The sequence below is a fragment of the Hemicordylus capensis genome, chromosome 1 (genome assembly GCF_027244095.1).
Source record: "Hemicordylus capensis ecotype Gifberg chromosome 1, rHemCap1.1.pri, whole genome shotgun sequence".
NCBI lineage: Eukaryota > Metazoa > Chordata > Lepidosauria > Squamata > Cordylidae > Hemicordylus > Hemicordylus capensis.
Window position 1 is genome coordinate 232,292,005 of NC_069657.1, and position 17,444 is coordinate 232,309,448.

Consider the following 17,444-nt stretch of genomic DNA (forward strand, 5'->3'; position numbering starts at 1 on the left):
AAGGCTAGGCTAGGGAGATTAGGGTGCACTCATAGTGATTTCAATGTCAGGTATGTACATGTAATTGCAGAATGTTTCAGTCACAAAAGCAGTAAGAAATTTTCACAAATGAACTAAAATAGACCATAAAACATTTTGTAGTACACACCACTAGTTTGTGAAAGGAGGGTCTAACTGTGAAAGGGGTTCCCTTTCCATCCTCTAAGCAGAATGTACAAAAAAGGGGCTGACATTTTTTATGTTTACATACTACATACTAGTTATAATCAGAAGAACTAACCAGAATAACTATTTGACTCTTACAGTGAGGACTGCATCTCTGAGAAAAAGAACAGGTTACTCAGCTTAACTTTGGTTCTTCTAGTGGTCATCTGTACTTCTACACAAATGGGCTATGCGCCTGCGCAGAGACCTCGTCAGAATCTAACAAGCTCAATTCTCCTGCTTTGGGTAGGAACCCCGTCCCCCAGCCACTATATGCGGCTGCGCCACTCCTCATCCCCTCAGTCACAGAGTCCAGCTTCAGTGAACCCCACGGGGAGGATGGGAGGGCATGTAGAAGTACAGATGACCACTAGAAGAACCAAAGTTACAGGTGAGTAACCTGTTGTTCTTTGACGTGGTCTCTGTCTTCTACACAAACGGGCGCATAACAAACTAGCCCCCAAGGAGGAGGGAAGAACAGAAGCAAATATAATCTGCCAGAATTTTTTATTTCGGAAACAAGTACATCAGCTGAAAATGGATTGCAGGACCCTCCTGCCAAATACAGCATCATTCCATGCCCTGGTATCAATTGCATAATGAGGAATAAAGGAATGGGGAGAAGCCCAAGTAGCTGCCTGACATATAGCGTCCAATGGGACTGCCTGATCAAAGGCCACAGAGGCCGCCACGGACCTAACAGAGTGTGCCTTAACTGTTGCCAGCAACTGCTTATGAGCCAACTGATAACAGAACGAACAAGGAAGGAGATTTTCTCCACCCAGCAGAGCTCTGAACGTAGAAGGACAATGCCCTTTGAACATCTAAACAGTGTAACCTCCTTTCCGCATCCAATGAAGGATTTGGGAAAAAAACACGGGCAAAGTGAGCGGGGACGACTGGTGAACATAGACACCACTTTGGGCAGGAACTTGACAGCTGTCCTGAGTACAACCTTGTCCTTATGGAACAAGGTTAGCCCTCAGGGCTTACTCACCCTCCTGGCGGAGGTAATGGCCACCAAAAAGGCAACCTTCCAGGTCAGGAGACGGGGATCAATTGAAGCCAAAGGCTCAAATGACGGCCATAATAGACCAGCCAAGACTACTGACAGGGCCCAAGCTGGTCACATAACCAGATCGTCTGAGAACATGTGTGTTAAACCTTTCAGAAAACTTTTTACCACCGGATTTTTAAACCATGAAGCCTGGTCAGTGGGGGAACGTGCCACAATGGCAGCCAAATACACCTTAAGGGATTAAAGCTTTAAAACAGATCCCTTAAGGGACAATAGATAGTTACATACATCTTGCACAGATGGATTAAATGACTCAAACCCTTGTAGGGAAGTGAAGGAAGTGAAATGAGTCCACTTGTGCTCATATGACTTCTGTGTGGATTGCTTTCTAGCAGCAACCAAAACTTCCTTAAGTCTCAATGGGAAGTGAGCACGACCTTCCACGCTGTCAAGTGGAGAGACCAAACATCTGGGTGGAGCACCGGTCCCTGTTCCCGAGACAGCAGGTCTGGCAGGGCAGGTAGGCATTTCCAATCCATTGACAAGCGCCTCCGGGTTGGAAACCAAGGCCTCCTGGGCCACCACGGGGCTTTCAGGATTGCCCAGGCCCGATCCACCTTCAGTTTGCACAGGATCCTCGGAATGAGGGGAAACAGGGGGGACACATACAGAAGAGGGCCCATCCAAGACCGGACGAAGGCATTGCCCAGAGAACCCTCGCCCTCTCCTCCCCTGGAGCAGTTACACACACATTGTGTATTGTCCCGGGATGCAAATAAGTCCAGAGTTGGGACCTCCCAAGTTACAAATATGTCCCTCAAAACACCTTGATGCAATGCCCACTCATGGGAGACCACAGTTATTCTGCTCAGAGTGTCCACCTGAACATTCAGGGAACCCTATATGTGAACTTGTATGGTCATTGTGTGACACTCGATCATGGTTAAGAAGCCGTTGAGAGCATTGAAAATGGCCAACAGCTCCAAATAATTGATGTGCTGAGTCCTCTCTTTGGACTCAGACGAAGCCTGTCCAGGTGTGCCCCCCAACCGAGCTCTGATGAACCACCCACTGGGCTCGAGGGGCTTGAAAGGGAGTACCGACACTCAAATGTTGAAACTCCGTCCACCACTGCACCATCGCCCGTACCCATTGAGGGGGCGTGTGCTCTAGATTGCCCGGATCACAAAGGGGATCAAACATGTCCAATAACCATGTCTGAATGACACGCATTCAAAGATGCGTATGTGGTAGTACGCATGTACTCATGGCATGTACTCAATGCCATGTGACCCAACAGGTACTTTATGGAACGCATAGTCTTTGGGCCACTGGCTAGAAAAACGGCCACTAGTCTCTGGAGAGAAACTATGCAATTCAGCAGGAGGAAGACCTTTTCCAAGGTTGTGTCAAAAATCAGTCCAATGAGCTAAATTCGATGGGTGGGTTCCAACTGAGAATTTCTCAAGTTTATTTGGAAACCCGGCATCCGGGGAGGCGTAGGACATGGAACGTGCCATGCTCCCCAACTTCTGGACTTTCTGGAGCGTGTCATCAGTCTGTTCAGAAAACAGGCTAGAGCCCTCAAAGGGCAAGTCCTCGACCCTTGCACAGGCCTCATAATGCAGCCCCGATGAACGCAGCCACATGTGTCATCAGAGAGCCACGGATGTGGCCATCATCTTAGCCACACATTCCACTGAATGCCGGGCTGAATAAAGTTCTTGTATGGCCACCTGAATGGCCTCATGGGCAAACGATTTTGCCAGATCCCTCTTGTCCTGTGGGAGGAGATCCAGAAAGGGACTCACTTTTCCCCACAAAAAGTGATTATATCAGGCATTATAGGCCTGATAATTGGCCACCCTCAAATGTAGGGCTGAGGCGGAGTAGAGTCACCGCCCGAAAGAGTCCAACTTTCTGCCCTTTTGTCATTCACTGTGGCCCCTGGTCTGTTGTAGAGACACCTCCACGATGATCGAATTTGGGGTGGGGTGGTTCTTCAAAAAGGATGTATCATCATCTAATTGCACCCTATAGAAACAGCCTGTTAGGCTGGGAAAGCGTCGTTGGTTTATTCCAGTTACCCTGGATGACTTTTAACAAAGCTGGGTTCAGGGGCAACGTGGCCGGTATCTTGGCCTCGGAATCAATGAGGCTGACCAACGGGTCCAGCTCTCCCTTCTGTTGGTTACCAAGTTGCACACCCAGGGCTGAAGCCATTCTCATCACATACATTGGGTACAGTTTGAGGTCCTCCAATGGGGAGACTGGCTTTGAGTCCGACTGAACGTTGAGCAGGGATGATCCCAGAGAAATGACCTCAGAATCCTGAGAGGTAGCATTGCTCTCATACTCGGGCTCCAGCGGAGCCAAAGAGTCGAACCCGAAGGGGAGCCCGGCTTGCTACCCTGATTTTCTGGTATCGACACAGAAAGTTCCGTCAGCGGCGCTTGTGAGGGCAAGGCAGTCGGAGGTATCACCGGAACTGAAGGGGGCTGTTTGCGACGCTCTGCATGGTCCCTCGGGAAGCGTTGCGGTGAGCAGGAACATGGTCTCCCTTCCAAATGCGACGGGGGGTTCTCTCCAATCCCTCATCATCAAGTGTTTCCTGTATGCAGGATCCTCTAAGTAGCAGGACCCATAGTGGGGACGAGCATAGCTGGACTAGTCAGACGGGTAGTCCATTTGATACCGATCGCATGATCCAGAGTCCCAGCGCCACACGCTGTATGAAGGATCAACTGCACTGAAGATATTCCGTCTGAGCTGCAATATTCCATCTCTTGGTATCGATCCAGATAAGAATGTTCACAGCGGTCCCAGGATCGGTCCTGTCTGTACGCTAAGGAGCGTTCTTCTGATCCCCAACAAGTACCACTGTCTCTAAGGGGAACACGTTCTTGTTGGCCCCGAGGGGGTGACCATTGCCTAGGCAGCCATGAAGAGTCTTTTGCAGGCCTGGTTGGAGAATACGCCTCCTCCAACGAAGTGTATCCTGGTTCCTCCGTCACCACCGAAAGTTCTCTACTTGACCAAGTTTGATCATGGGCCATGTTGAACGATCCCATCACTACAGGCCAGCTAGGCCTCATTGACACCAACAACCTTTGCACAGTACAATCTGAAGCCACTTTAGTCTTTTTGGCCACAGGGGCCTCCAATGCAGGAACCTCTTCTGCGGTATAGGAGGGAGGTGATGACCCACTGGCAATTCCCGATGTATTTTTAGTTTCTTCTTTTTCAACTTTGGTACCGATCCTGAGTGAGCCGGGGAGGACTTAGGTACCGTAGGCACCGGACACTGGGGAAGATCTTCTGGGCGCGCAGGCTCACTAGAAGTTGTTGAAGTTGAGTGGCAGAGGACGCCAATTGAGGCTGGGTTTTCGGTCTCCACAGGAGCAGACCCTGCACGCTCCGATTGGACCGACGAAGCCATTTTTACGGACCGCTTCAGGGACAAGGCTTCTGAAGAACGGAGAGTCGTCCCACAGGGCTGCATGCAGGCAAGAAGCCCTATTTTTGCGAGCCTGCTTTGTGAACTTCTGACAATGAAGACAGGTCTCGACAATGTGGGATTCCCCCAAGCACAAGAGACACTCAGTATAAGCATCAGGGGAAGGGATCTTAGATCTGCAGCGGATACATTTTTTAAAGTTCATCGTGCCTGGTATAAATGCCGAAGGCCGAACGGCCACGACACTCCATTCCAGCTGGGATAGGAGCTCCAAGAGAGGAAAAAACCCACAAAAAACAAAACACAAAGAACGAAAAATGCAACTACGCGGAGAAGTAAAGAAAGAATTAAAAAGAAACCAAAGAAGCAGGGAGAAAAACAACAAGGGGATAGTTGGATCCTACTCATTGCGAGCTGCAGATTCCACGATGTTCACTGAAGCACAGATGAAGAAAGACTGAGGGGATGAGGAGTGGCGCAGCCGCATATAGCAGCTGGGGGCCGGGTTCCCACCCAGAGCAGGAGAGTTGAGCTTGTTAGATTCCGACGAGGTCTCTGCGCAGGCGCATAGCCCATTTGTGTAGAACACAGAGACCACGCCGAAGAAGTTGAATTTATAATGAAATTTTGCTCTGTTTATTTGATAGGACAGTGAGAAGAAAAACGTTAGTACTAACTCCTCTTCTGAGTCAGAGAACAAATACGACCATACCAATAGTACCAGCTGAAGAAGACTTTCTTTCCTATTCTTGAAAATAACTACAGCATGGACCAAACTGTAAGATGAGAAAATGGCCTGATAACAGAATAATCTTGAAGAACAGGAGGGAATTAAGTTTGAAAAGACAAAGCTGAGAAGGGGACATAACAAGGGGAATCCCAGGAATCTCTGATCTGGGGTACTGGGGTGGGGGCACTGTGCAAGTGCAACCTTAACCCACACATAATGTGTTTTGCCTGGCCACCACATAGGAGGACCTGCTTTTGCCCTACCAGTTCAACAGAATAGACCTTCATGATGAGTCTAATTTCTCTTTCTTATTAGCAGTAGGACAGCCGACAGGAAAGTGATGTAGCTGTTCTACACTGTGGAATGAGAAGCAGGAGGTTAGGCTCCTGCATTGATTTAGAATAGAACCTGCTGCAAGGCACAACCTGCTGCCTTGTACATGTTCTCAGTCAGGGCATTTGTATGAAGAACTATTTTGCTGCACCCCTGAGGGTGTGTGCAGTAACATCTGCTAGGGCAGCAGAATCACTAGGTTGGGTAAGCCAGGCTCATACAACATCTGATTCACCTAACAGTGGGTCTGGAGACATGGCAACTCAGAACATTTTCAAACTCAAATTGTTTGAACTCCACTATTCTTTTTACATCAAGGCCCCCTCATATGCAGACACTGAGCATATGCCACTGCCACTCTTTAGAATGTGTTTTCCTGAAACAGAAACTGATGAGAGTTCTTAATAATGTACTTGTAAATGCTCAGATATGAAGACAGGTTGGTCTAAAGGACCACCCCATCTGGAAGAAAAAAAGCTCCTTCCGGGCTCAAAGGGCCCTATTTCTCCAACTCTCCATGCAGATGTGATGACAAATTGGACCACCACCTTTGAAGTTAGTTTCCTTAGGGAATACGGTTTCTATGATGGGAACCTTCATGCCAAAGAAGGGTGAAACTAGGAAGACTCCAGGAGGAATCATGTGAAGTGGATGCCAGAAAAAGGAAGGTTTGCTGCACTCCCAGCCCCCTACACACATGACAGCCATCTGCCTCTTCAGGGTGTTGCACTGAAGACCCAGCCCTGTTTGTAAGGAGCTGAATCTCCACCACAGATGTGGAGTCACACTCTGTGCTGGAGTGGTCTATCCCTGCTGTTATACAGTGGATCTCAATGCTGATCTCAATGCTGGTTGCAGGAGACAGGCTCTTCTGTTAAAGGATATGTTGGCAAATAGCTGTGTCTTCATCTGGGCCAAAAGGGCAGGGAAGGAAGGGGTTACTAGGCTTTTCTTTGTGGCAAAAAGGAATGGCAAAGGAGAAGGGCTTTTGGCTCTGAGTAGCACTGACTGGCTTTACTTCACTGAATGGTTGTGCTATTGGGCGAGAACTCGGAGGAAACTCCTCTACACCTTGAGTTCAAAGTCTGTTCAACTCTGGTGTTCTCATCTTTAGATTCAGTAGTTGCAGTTCTGCTGACAGTTCTTGCATCCTGTATTTGTATTGCGGGTGGCACTGTTTTCTAAACCAAAAGCTGAGACTTACCCAGTCCACTATAAGGATTTTGTTCACATTCAGTCTCTGCTGGAGAAGCTTGGCTGAAATGGCCACTGAATTAAAATAGCAAAAACCCCTGAAAGACAAGGAAATACAGAAGATGTATATGTGCAACACATTTAGTAATGACTTAAGAAGGTCAGTATTAAAATGTTTTCTAAGGGCAATGACATTTTATAAACTTTGCTGCTGTTCCAAAATGAGGGAATGGGGAACTTTCAGTCAGAAATACCACTAAATGGGAAGGTGGCAGTATCAGCTATTTAAAGTACACACTTTTAATTAGCCTGCATCGAAAGTTCTCCAGTTTTAGGCCAAAAGGCTTTCAGGTGGGAGGAAGGGATACTGCTAGAAAAAAACTTGAATGTTTGGAACTTTTTTTATTCATACGCTGCCATTTCTTTCTTCATCTGCCACAGTATGGTATCATTTTTGTTTCTTCCTAGAGTGATCCTAGTCATACAATTATCAATTTTTGAACATGATGGTTCCACACTAATCAGATTTGGCTACATGCTTACACTGCCCATTGCAAGTGAGGACAATTCTTCCTGGGTAAGTAAAATATTTCATCCCCTTTCAAAGCAATTGCTGAATAAATCCTGAAATAAGGGTGGCGGAATGATTTTGAGGAGAACATCTATAACTGTTTCAACATCTGTAACCAGGTTATAGCATTATTCATATATAGAGAAAAACAGTATAATGACAGTAGTATCCAATGGTCTTGAGTAGAATTACAATTGGAGTAATATCATGTATGTGTAAAGCTTCCAATATATTAAAACTAATGATCAGCAGCTCAAGAGATGATTCATTCATTCAACATGATCCACTTCATCTGAAACCCTCGCTAGATCAGGGACAAGTGATGGATGTGATTCGCCCAGACCCCCAGGAAACAACTTCTATTGATTGTCATATGCTGACTGTCACTGACTCACCCCTTCTAATATTCCATCAGCTTCACCAAGTGAGGAGCACTTGGTTACTCTGGCAGCAACCTCTGGGCTGACGCAGAACTTGGAAAGCCCAACCATCTTATGTTCTCTACAGATTCCAGAGACAGTCCAACTCCAAGAACTTATCACTTCACAGATTGCTTGTATTAACTCAGATAGTGAAGGGTCAGTGGTTCTTAATCACCGTGTTGTGCTGACCCCTCCCCTCCTTTGGACTGACATTTTACAAACCGGCGTCCCCTACAGCTTATTTCTTGGAACACTGCTGGGTGGGGCAATAAGAGATATGATCCCAGCTTCATGAATATCTTAATTATGTATGATATAGTACTGCTGCAAGAAACCTGGATGATGGAGGATTCTGACTGCCATGGGTTCGATATTTATACAGTAAATGCTACACCTAGTCAAAGGAGAGGTAGAGCTAGTGCGGGGTTGGGCATAATGGTATCTACATCCCTACATGCTGTAGTTTAGACTTTTCCAGCGTGTGATCAAATGGCAATTCTTATTCAATTCTTTATTCAACATGCTGCTTATTAATGTTTATCTACTGTGGGGGGCAGCAGCCCAATTTAAGGGTAATTGGCACAACCTACAAAATTATATTGATAGTATGCTGGCTGAATTTTCTGCAGGAGAAAAATTGAAAATTTAAAAGTTGGGGGAGACTTTAATGCGAGAATGGGGTCAAATGACATGGCCTTATATGCATGATACCATCGTTCCTCCTCCTGATTTACATGAAATGAACATCTTGCCAAAGCGCCAATTTAAGAATAATGTTGCAAACTTTGCTGGATACTGTTTGGCTCAGTTGGCCTATTGCTCAAACTTGTACATTCTCAATGGGGCAATAGATGGTGATATCCCTCCAGGATATACTTATTGGGGGGCTGTGATGTGTACAATCGATTATATCGTTGTCTCACATAACGTGATCCATCTATTATCTTCTTTCCAGGTGATATTGGGCTGCCCTGAAAGCAACCACCACCCAATAACTCTAAGCCTAAAATTCCCTGAAGGTTATGTACATCTCAATAGTTACTATCAAACGGAACTAGAAGGGGAATATGCCAATATGCGGGTTAATTGGAAGGCAGAAGTGAGCAAAGCAGTTACTTAATTAATCCACTCAGATAGGTTACAACAGTTCAAGGCAAACATAATGAGCGATAATGATAACAAGCTAGAAAACTTTAAGATTCCCACTAATGAATTGCAGGGGCTTCTGGTAAATAATGAAGTGAGGACTAGGCAATTAGGGGGTCCAAGGTCGAAATCCTGGTTTGACCAGGAGTGTATATGGGCCAAAAAGGATCTTATCAGCTCCTATAGGCATTATAAAGTAACTACAGATACCACGAATGCACAAGCCGAAAACAACATTATAAGCGGCTACTTTTAGCAAAAAAAGAAAGAAAGAAAGAAAAAAAGGAAGGCAACTAAAGAAGGCTGGCAGCAGCTGATAGAGGCTGTAAAATCCAGAGATTCCTGCACTTTTTTGGCATATTGTGACCCAAAGAACAGGTAGTAAACTGGAATACCATATATCTCTGTGGCTGTATGGAAAGCTCACTTGCACTCACTATAAGTGCAACAATGTGTTTTAATGGGCCATATACCCCTAGAGGCAGAGCCTTCTATGCAGACGCTAACAAACTGGACACCTGTAACTATTGGGGAGGTGAAAAAACTAATTGGGCAGCTAAAAAGAAACAAGGCTCCCGGACATGATTCTATTCTTGCAGAGGTGTTCCAATCTAATATTGAAAGGTGGGCACCAGTATTGGCAGCTCTTTTTACATATATTGATAAATCCACCCATATCTTGGAAGACTGGGGTATGGCAATCATTGTTCCAATCTTTAAAAAAGGACAAAGGAAAGATCCTGCCAATTACCACCCGATCAGCCTCTTGTATGTGGTCAGCAAACTTTATACTAAACATCTATTTATAAAGTTTTATGATTTGATAAAAGACAATAATATTCTAGCTGAAGCAAGCAGGATTCAGACCAGGAAGATCTACAATAGATCAAGCAATGATTCTCCAACATTTAGTGGAGAAATATTCTTATGGCTTTAAAATTGCACTCCATGCTGCCTTTGTGGACTTAAAGTCTGCTTTTGATTTCATCTCTAGAGAGAGGCTATGGAAGAAATTACTGTTAACCAATATCGATGAACGACTCCTATTGCTGATTTATAAGCTGCATAGTAATACAAAGCTGAGAGTGAGATGTGGTATTCAGGGACAGTTCTGATCCGATCCCTACAAGGCGGGAAGTCAAACAAGGGTGCATGCTTGCCCCACTACTGTTTAACTACTATATCAACTCAGTCGTTCAATACCTTGATAAAAAAGAGCTCCATCTGCCTAAAGGAGCGCATAGGCATGTCTCACTTCTTCTATGTACCAACGACATGGTTATTCTTTCACGGTCTGCGATAGGGCTAAAAAGAGCCCTAAAATCTTTTGCACAATTTGGTTAGGAGGAAAAGTTGTTGATAAACTACCAAAAGATGAAAATAATGACCTTTGCCAGGAGAGTTAAAGATAATGGCTGGTACATTAATGGTAATAAAATAGCCCAGGTCCATTATTTTAATTATTTAGGAATAGCTTTTCACTCTTCAGGCTGAAGAGATGCTCATCTAGATTATGTTTCACAAGTAGCGCAGAGGAGTGTCTCAGCCATCATGTCTTACTATTATACCAAGGGAGGGTGATATGTCCTAGGGGCTTTGAAATTGTTTGAGGCAAAAGTAGTGGTGCAGCTTCTATATGGTGCGCAATTAGGCCCTTATTCCACCTTTACCCGGATAGAGATGATACAATCTAAGTTTTGAAGGTCAATTATGCAAGTCCAAAATTGCGTCTTCAATACAGTATTAAGATTGGAACTGGGAATCACGCGAGTGGAAACCTGAGTATGGATTACCACCCTTAACTATTGGCTGAAGGTGGTATTCTCACCAATGGGTCTGGCCCCACTGATGCTTGAAGATAGTTTTCAGACGCACTGGAAGTCAGCTGTTAAAGAAAAGCTCGCTGCTTGTGGCTTTTCTCCTGAAGTGCTGCAATCCATGGACCATGAGCAAGTGAAAAAGGCTGTTAAACAAAGACTATTGGACATGGAATGGCAACAGGAGCTAAGCAAGGCCCCCCAACGACCTGAATTATGGAGACATGCCTTTAGCACTAAGCCAGCTGACTACTGTCAAGCCCTAAGAGTCTCTAAATATCGTCGAGCATTTGCGTTGACCTGCTTGGATGTGTTGCCCTCAGCAGTGCTATATGGCAGATATGGTGGGACTCCCTACTCTGAACGCTACTGCCCCTGTAGTACACAGGCCAGAGAGGATGTGGGTCATGTTTCATTATAGTGTAACTTTTACAGGGATTTGCATGAATCATTAATATCTACAACTGTTTCAACATCTGTAACCAGGTTATAGCATTATTCACTTATAGAGAAAATTAGTATGACAGTAGTACCCAACAGTACTACAGTAGTACCCAACGGTACTACTGAGTAGAATGACAACTGGAGTAATATCATGTATGTGTAAAGCTTCCAATATATTAAAGCTGCTGATTAGCAGCTCAAGAGATGATTCATTCATTCATTCAATGTATTTATATCCTGCCTTGATGCCTGAGAACAGGCACCCAAAGCCACTGACAATAAGACATCATACACAATTGTCTTAAAAAAGGAATGGTGATTAAGAAAAGGCTTTGGGGACCAATGATGGAAAATGTCCACTCCCCAAGCCTAAGCCCAAGCCAAACCTGTAGCTGCTTTTCCAACTGCTATTCTTTGAAGGTTCTGTGGTGACCACAGGGTTAGCAATAATATGCTCAAGTATTTACAATGTAAATATGGGCTTAAATCTTGTGCATGAAACAAATGAGCCCTGGTCACGTGGTGAAGTAAACTTTGTCTTTTTGGGATTATTCTACAAATAACCTAATTTTCTGACATTCTGCAATAATGGCACCAGTTTTATTATTATTACTAATGGTTGACATATTCCACAGACTAATATGGAATAGTTCTGAGCTGTGTGGGGTTCTGTGGGCTCCTTAAGGAAATGCTGACAATTTTGCGCAAGAGTGCAAATACTTAAAGTGGCATTCCCACACGTTTGGCTGACATCCTGACTAATGAAACACCACTGCAATGGGAGAAGCACTGGTGCTTCTGAAAAGTTCAGCTAACTCACCTGAGCAAAGTTCACCTCTTGGCTCAGAGGTGGGGCAAATTTCAACACCTCCCCTTCCCCGAGAAGCCCTCTATGCCACCCAAAAATATGTCCCTGAGGGCCACATAGCACTCAGGGACATATTTTTGGGTGGCAGAGAAGGCTTCCAGGGGAAGGGAAGTTCTTTGAAAATTGCCTTCACTGCAGAGTCACCAATGCAGCCAACTTCGTTGAGCTTTTCAGAAGCACCACTGCAATTCCCCCCCTGCCACCACCGTCCCACCCACATACCAGCAGTGATTTGTGTTAAATTTAGGATAATCTAATATCAAAGATATAAGGGACACTCTCGAGCTGATACTTATCTTAAATTTTTCCAATAACAAAATAAATATTAAAGATGTCTTTAACATTTCAAGGGTGAATGCTTTTATTTAACCATAGTCAACACACAATTTTATTTATTATTGCCAACACAGAGCAATCTCATAAAACATTTTCAAACTGACCTGTTTGCAAAGTTGGGTCTTTACCCAGTGCATCATCTAGTTAATACAATTAGTATAATAGTAAATGTTAATACCTGGAAACAAATTATGTTCTCTTTTTTTCATCCTGCATCACTGATTTAATATGTGGTTTTTGCCTTTTTCAAATAAAGTTTGTAAAAAGACTTTGCTGTTTTCTAATTATGTCCTCAGAAATCTTAATTGGTAGTGATTGGAACACCAAAAAACCAAACAAACCAAAATTCTATTTTGGCATTAATATTTTCTTCCCTGAAGAGATCCTTCCAAAAACCGATAAATTCAGTGTTTCCAAGTGATTAATTAATGAAGTTAATATTTGATACAAATATTTATTTATTTATTTATTCATTCATTCACATTTCTATCCCGCTCTTCCTCCAAGGAGCCCACACAACAACCTTGTGAGGTAGGTTAGGCTGAGAGATATATGACTGGCCCAGAGTCACTCAGTGAGTTTCATGGCTGAATGGGGATTTGAACTCGGGTATCCCTGGTCCTAGTCCAACACTCTAACCACTACACCATGCTGGCTCTCCAATATAAGAGGATTAGATCCCAACCAGTACTTCCACAAACAGGAGTTCCATTCATACAAAGGAAAGAGGAGGACATTTTTGGCAATACCTGCTTTCTTCTGCAGCCCTCTGAGAATTTGATTGTGAAGATCCTTCAGACCTCAGAGACATACTTTTGGGGGAAATAGGAGGCTGCAGAGGGAAGGAGGAACTGGCAAAAATCACTCCTCCCCACCACCGTAAACAAATGGAATTAATTCTTTTTTCAGAGTGCTAGTTGGGATCCAACTTGATATCAGTTTCATGTATATCAGATAAGTAATAACAGAATAATCTAGACATTTGCAAGTTCAAGATAAATTAGAGTTAATCTCTAATATGCTTTTTGTTGTTTAGTTTGCTAAATTTAAGCTTCTTATTTCAGTCCTATCAATTTGCATTCAGTCACACAAATTGGCCATAGATGGACATAACGCTCTCTAATTCTTTCAGTGAATTTGAGGATTACAGCAAGAGCATTTGCACAAAGGTTAATTTTGGTGTTGTGTTTTCTTATAGTAATGCTCTCAATTTTCTTATTTTTTCTTATCAGTATTACGAGTGGTTCCAAGGTAATTACAAATAGTAAGACAGAGAGCAGGCATCCCTGTCCCTTGGATAAGTCTATATTGGTTTTAACTTTCCCCTTAATAGAATTGGTTGTAACGTTCCCCTGTATAGATAGCTTGTATCTGTGTTTTAAAGGCACTGCTAAAACCAAATACAGTTCAGGTTTCTAATGTTATTTTATTGTATTGATTGAAATGGTCAGTCATCATGGACCTTTTGAGAAGGCAGGATATAACTCCTGGGGGCAGGGGGGAACACCTGGATAATTGCATGTACTCACTAGCCAAAGGCTCTACCTGCAAGTTCTGCATGTGATGCTTCCACTTTTCTACATTTACACACATTTAACTTAATATCAATTTAATCTACAAATCCTCTACAAATATAAAGGATGGGAAATCATAAACCTTAAGCTTTGGAAGCACACAATTTGACCCTTCCCTGCCACCTACACACACTGTCTTACCTGCCGAGTCCTACAGGAACTAAAATGACATTTTATGAGACAAGTAGCACTCTCTGTCTGCATTAAATCCTACTTCAATATCCCTTATGACACTTTTTTAAAAATCCAAGTATGTGTGCTCCAGCCACACTCAATATTCGGCAATAATCATGGTATCAAGCTGACAACTTCTGTCAGAAAAAAACATATAACTACAAAGGATTTTAAACATTATAAAAACTTTGTAATTCAATGTCTTTGTAATCGGAGGTTAATCATATTATGCTGAATATGATTGATAATAGATAGATAGAAATCAGAAAGCAATTCAATGATGACAAGGCATATTTCTCAGCTTGGTATCTTATAGTTGACATTAATCATTAAAGAATCTAACAATTTAAGTAACCAATCAAAGCACACACACATACTCACATGGGTGTACTTTCTTCTGCATGATGACCAGGTGGTCGAACTACAGCAAACCCATTCTACCAAAATGAAACAAAAAACAGCATGGGAGATTAGACATTAAATGTCCATGTGCATTTCTAACTAGCTACATTATCTAAAAGCTCTTCAAGGACAGCCCCATGTATAACACATAATAGGAGTCAAGCCCTGAGGTTACAAAAGCATGAATGTTGGTTGCAAAGTATGTGTTGCAAGAGATCAGAGTGGGATGAATCCATAATGATTAAAACAATAATAATTACAACTGTAATATGAAAAAAGGTAGCATATCTGAATGCTGCTCATATTATCAGTTCAAAACTAACTATATTAAAATATGGGCCAGAACATCCAACTTCATCTGCATCTCTTTAGTGACATTGTAGTGCAATGGTTGAAATCCTAATGAAGTGCAATGCTACATGAGCAGCTCTGGTGCTGCTGCTGAGTTCCAGGATAATGCAACACCAGTGCTTGCATGCACACAGGCCCCACCTCCCCCACATATAACTTCCCTTCCCCCAGAAACCCTCCGAGGTTTGCAAAATCCTCAGGGACAAGCTTCCTGGGGAAAGGGGAGGTTGACAAAATAGTTGCTGGTAATAATGGTGCTGCATTATTCTTGAACTCAGCAGGAACACTGGCAGTTCTCACTTCTCACATAGCATTTATGCTTCATTAGTTAGGATGTTGGTCAGCATTCTCTGGAGTTCTGAAAGAACAGTCCACAAAAATAGACCCACAGCACAGTCTTATGGATTTTATTTATTTATTTAATATATTTAGATGTATTTGCTGCTTTTCTACTATAAGTTATAAGTCTAACTTATAGTTAGACTATAACAAAGTTGTGTAACCTTGTGTAACAAAGTTGTTTGTATAACAAAGTTGTGTAAAAATAACAGGAACAAGATAGAAGCAAAACAGCAATTATTACTTCCCAGAGTGTTCAATGAGTAACTTCCTAGTAAGCGTATTTAAGATTGTAACCTCGGTCATTCTGACAGCAATGCAATGAGAAGCAAGTCATTACTGATATCACACTAACCTTCAGTTCTCCTGTAGCCACTTTAAAAACCAGCTCTATGACACAGCCAACTGCAAGGCGAGCTGCACTAAATGAATGTACTTCATTCCAAATAGTATCACTGTCAACCTAAATAAAATTGATAAATGAATATAATAAAGTCATTGGTGTGACTGTTACAAAGTAGAATGTTGATGTCAAAGACTACCCCTAAGCCCCAGAGAACTACATAGATAAAGAGATGTGGGAAGAACCAATTTAGTCTCATTTGGCATGCAGGAGGCATTGGATGGAGAGGTCACATTGGAGAAACAAAGTCCCCTAAACTGAATAATCTCATAATTGTGAATATTGTTACCATTTTCAATAGTAAGTTCTTTAAATACACTCACACTTTATTTGTATTCAAATAAACTGACAGAATACTGTGTACGACAGGAATGTATATAGGGATTTCCCAAATGTTCTTTTCGTACTCCCTAGGAGGTCTGTGGTACAAAAGAGCAATATATTATTCATTGGCTGACATCATGACTAATGAAGCAAGGATGCAATGGGAGGCTGCAACCTCACAACTGGAGGCTTTCTTACTATTTCGTTACACAGGCAGGGGAGGGTGGGGGATGGTTTCATTGATCTTTCCTGCTTCTGGAAGTGCTTTTGTGCCTGCCAAAAATATGTTCCTGAGGGTCATACTGGCCTCAGGGACATATTTTTGGAAGGCACAGAACACTTCTGGAGAAAGGGAAGATCAGTGAAAATCATCCCCCTCCCCCGCCTGTGTGCACCTGCAGTAGTAAGAAGGCTTCCAGTTGTGAGGATGCAGCCTCCCACTGCATCCTTGCTTCATTAGTCAGAATGTCAGTCAATTAATACAGCCATATATTAATTCTCCTGGGTGTGCCTTGGAATGTGCGTCCCAGCACCCAGCTGATTGGCTGGGTGGCGGACTGGCCTGATTGGCTGAGGCGTACCGAGGAGGATTGGTTGCTGCGGCAGGCCTGGCCACAGAGGCCTATTCCAGAGGCTCCTTGCGGAGACTGGGGCAGAAGGGGGGGAGAGAGGTAACCTCTGTCCCCAAATTGCGCACAGATGCTCTGTGTGGGGTCGGCTAGTAGCCATATAATACACCACTGTATTACTTGAGATAAAGAATAAATTATTTATGCGTATACTTACTCCAACGCCACCACAAGGGAGCCTAACAAACATCGATGTTAGAGAACCTGTGGGAGTTAGAGTAGAGATAAAAGTTGTTGAAATCATGCAATTCATTGACTTTGGGACTGTTTGTAAAGCGGTAGGAATACTGGACTTACCATGATAAATTTATTCCCTTCAGTGAATAAAGGTTATCCTTGGTTGGATTACTCTCCCACTCGCTCTGTAGGCAAGGTAGGGATGTGCACAAACCGGTTCGGAGGCCCTTTTACGGGCCTCTGAACCTGTTCGAACCCTGGCCAGCTTGAAGTTTCGACAGCAGGGAGGGGGGATAGCTTTAAGGTTGGGGGTGAATGCACTCCCCCCGCGCCGCATTTCCCCCGCCGGCGCGTGATTTCCAAAAAGCCCGCCGGGATGACAGCATACCTCCCTGCTGCCCCATTCTGATGTTTACCAGCTGTAACCGGGAGTAGTAGAGCGACTGTGTGCATCGTGCTCGTCGGGTGCATGTGTGTGACGTGCATGATGCACACAGTTGCAACTACTAATTTCAGTTACATCCGGTAAAC

At 43.6% G+C, this 17,444-nt stretch overlaps 1 protein-coding gene across 8 annotated transcripts in view; it reads right to left on the minus strand.

Annotated features, from left to right (window-relative positions):
- HDAC4 (histone deacetylase 4) overlaps positions 1–17,444 on the minus strand; it is a 321,662-nt gene that overhangs the window by 39,322 nt on the left and 264,896 nt on the right. For all 8 annotated transcript variants that reach the window (XM_053283223.1, XM_053283225.1, XM_053283224.1 and 5 more), the window contains 4 exons: positions 16,894–16,940; positions 15,736–15,843; positions 14,670–14,725; positions 6,947–7,034 (listed from right to left, as the gene is read on the minus strand). In XM_053283223.1, the coding sequence (XP_053139198.1) occupies positions 6,947–7,034; positions 14,670–14,725; positions 15,736–15,843; positions 16,894–16,940 (299 nt within the window). The remainder of the gene's footprint in view (positions 1–6,946; positions 7,035–14,669; positions 14,726–15,735; positions 15,844–16,893; positions 16,941–17,444) is intronic.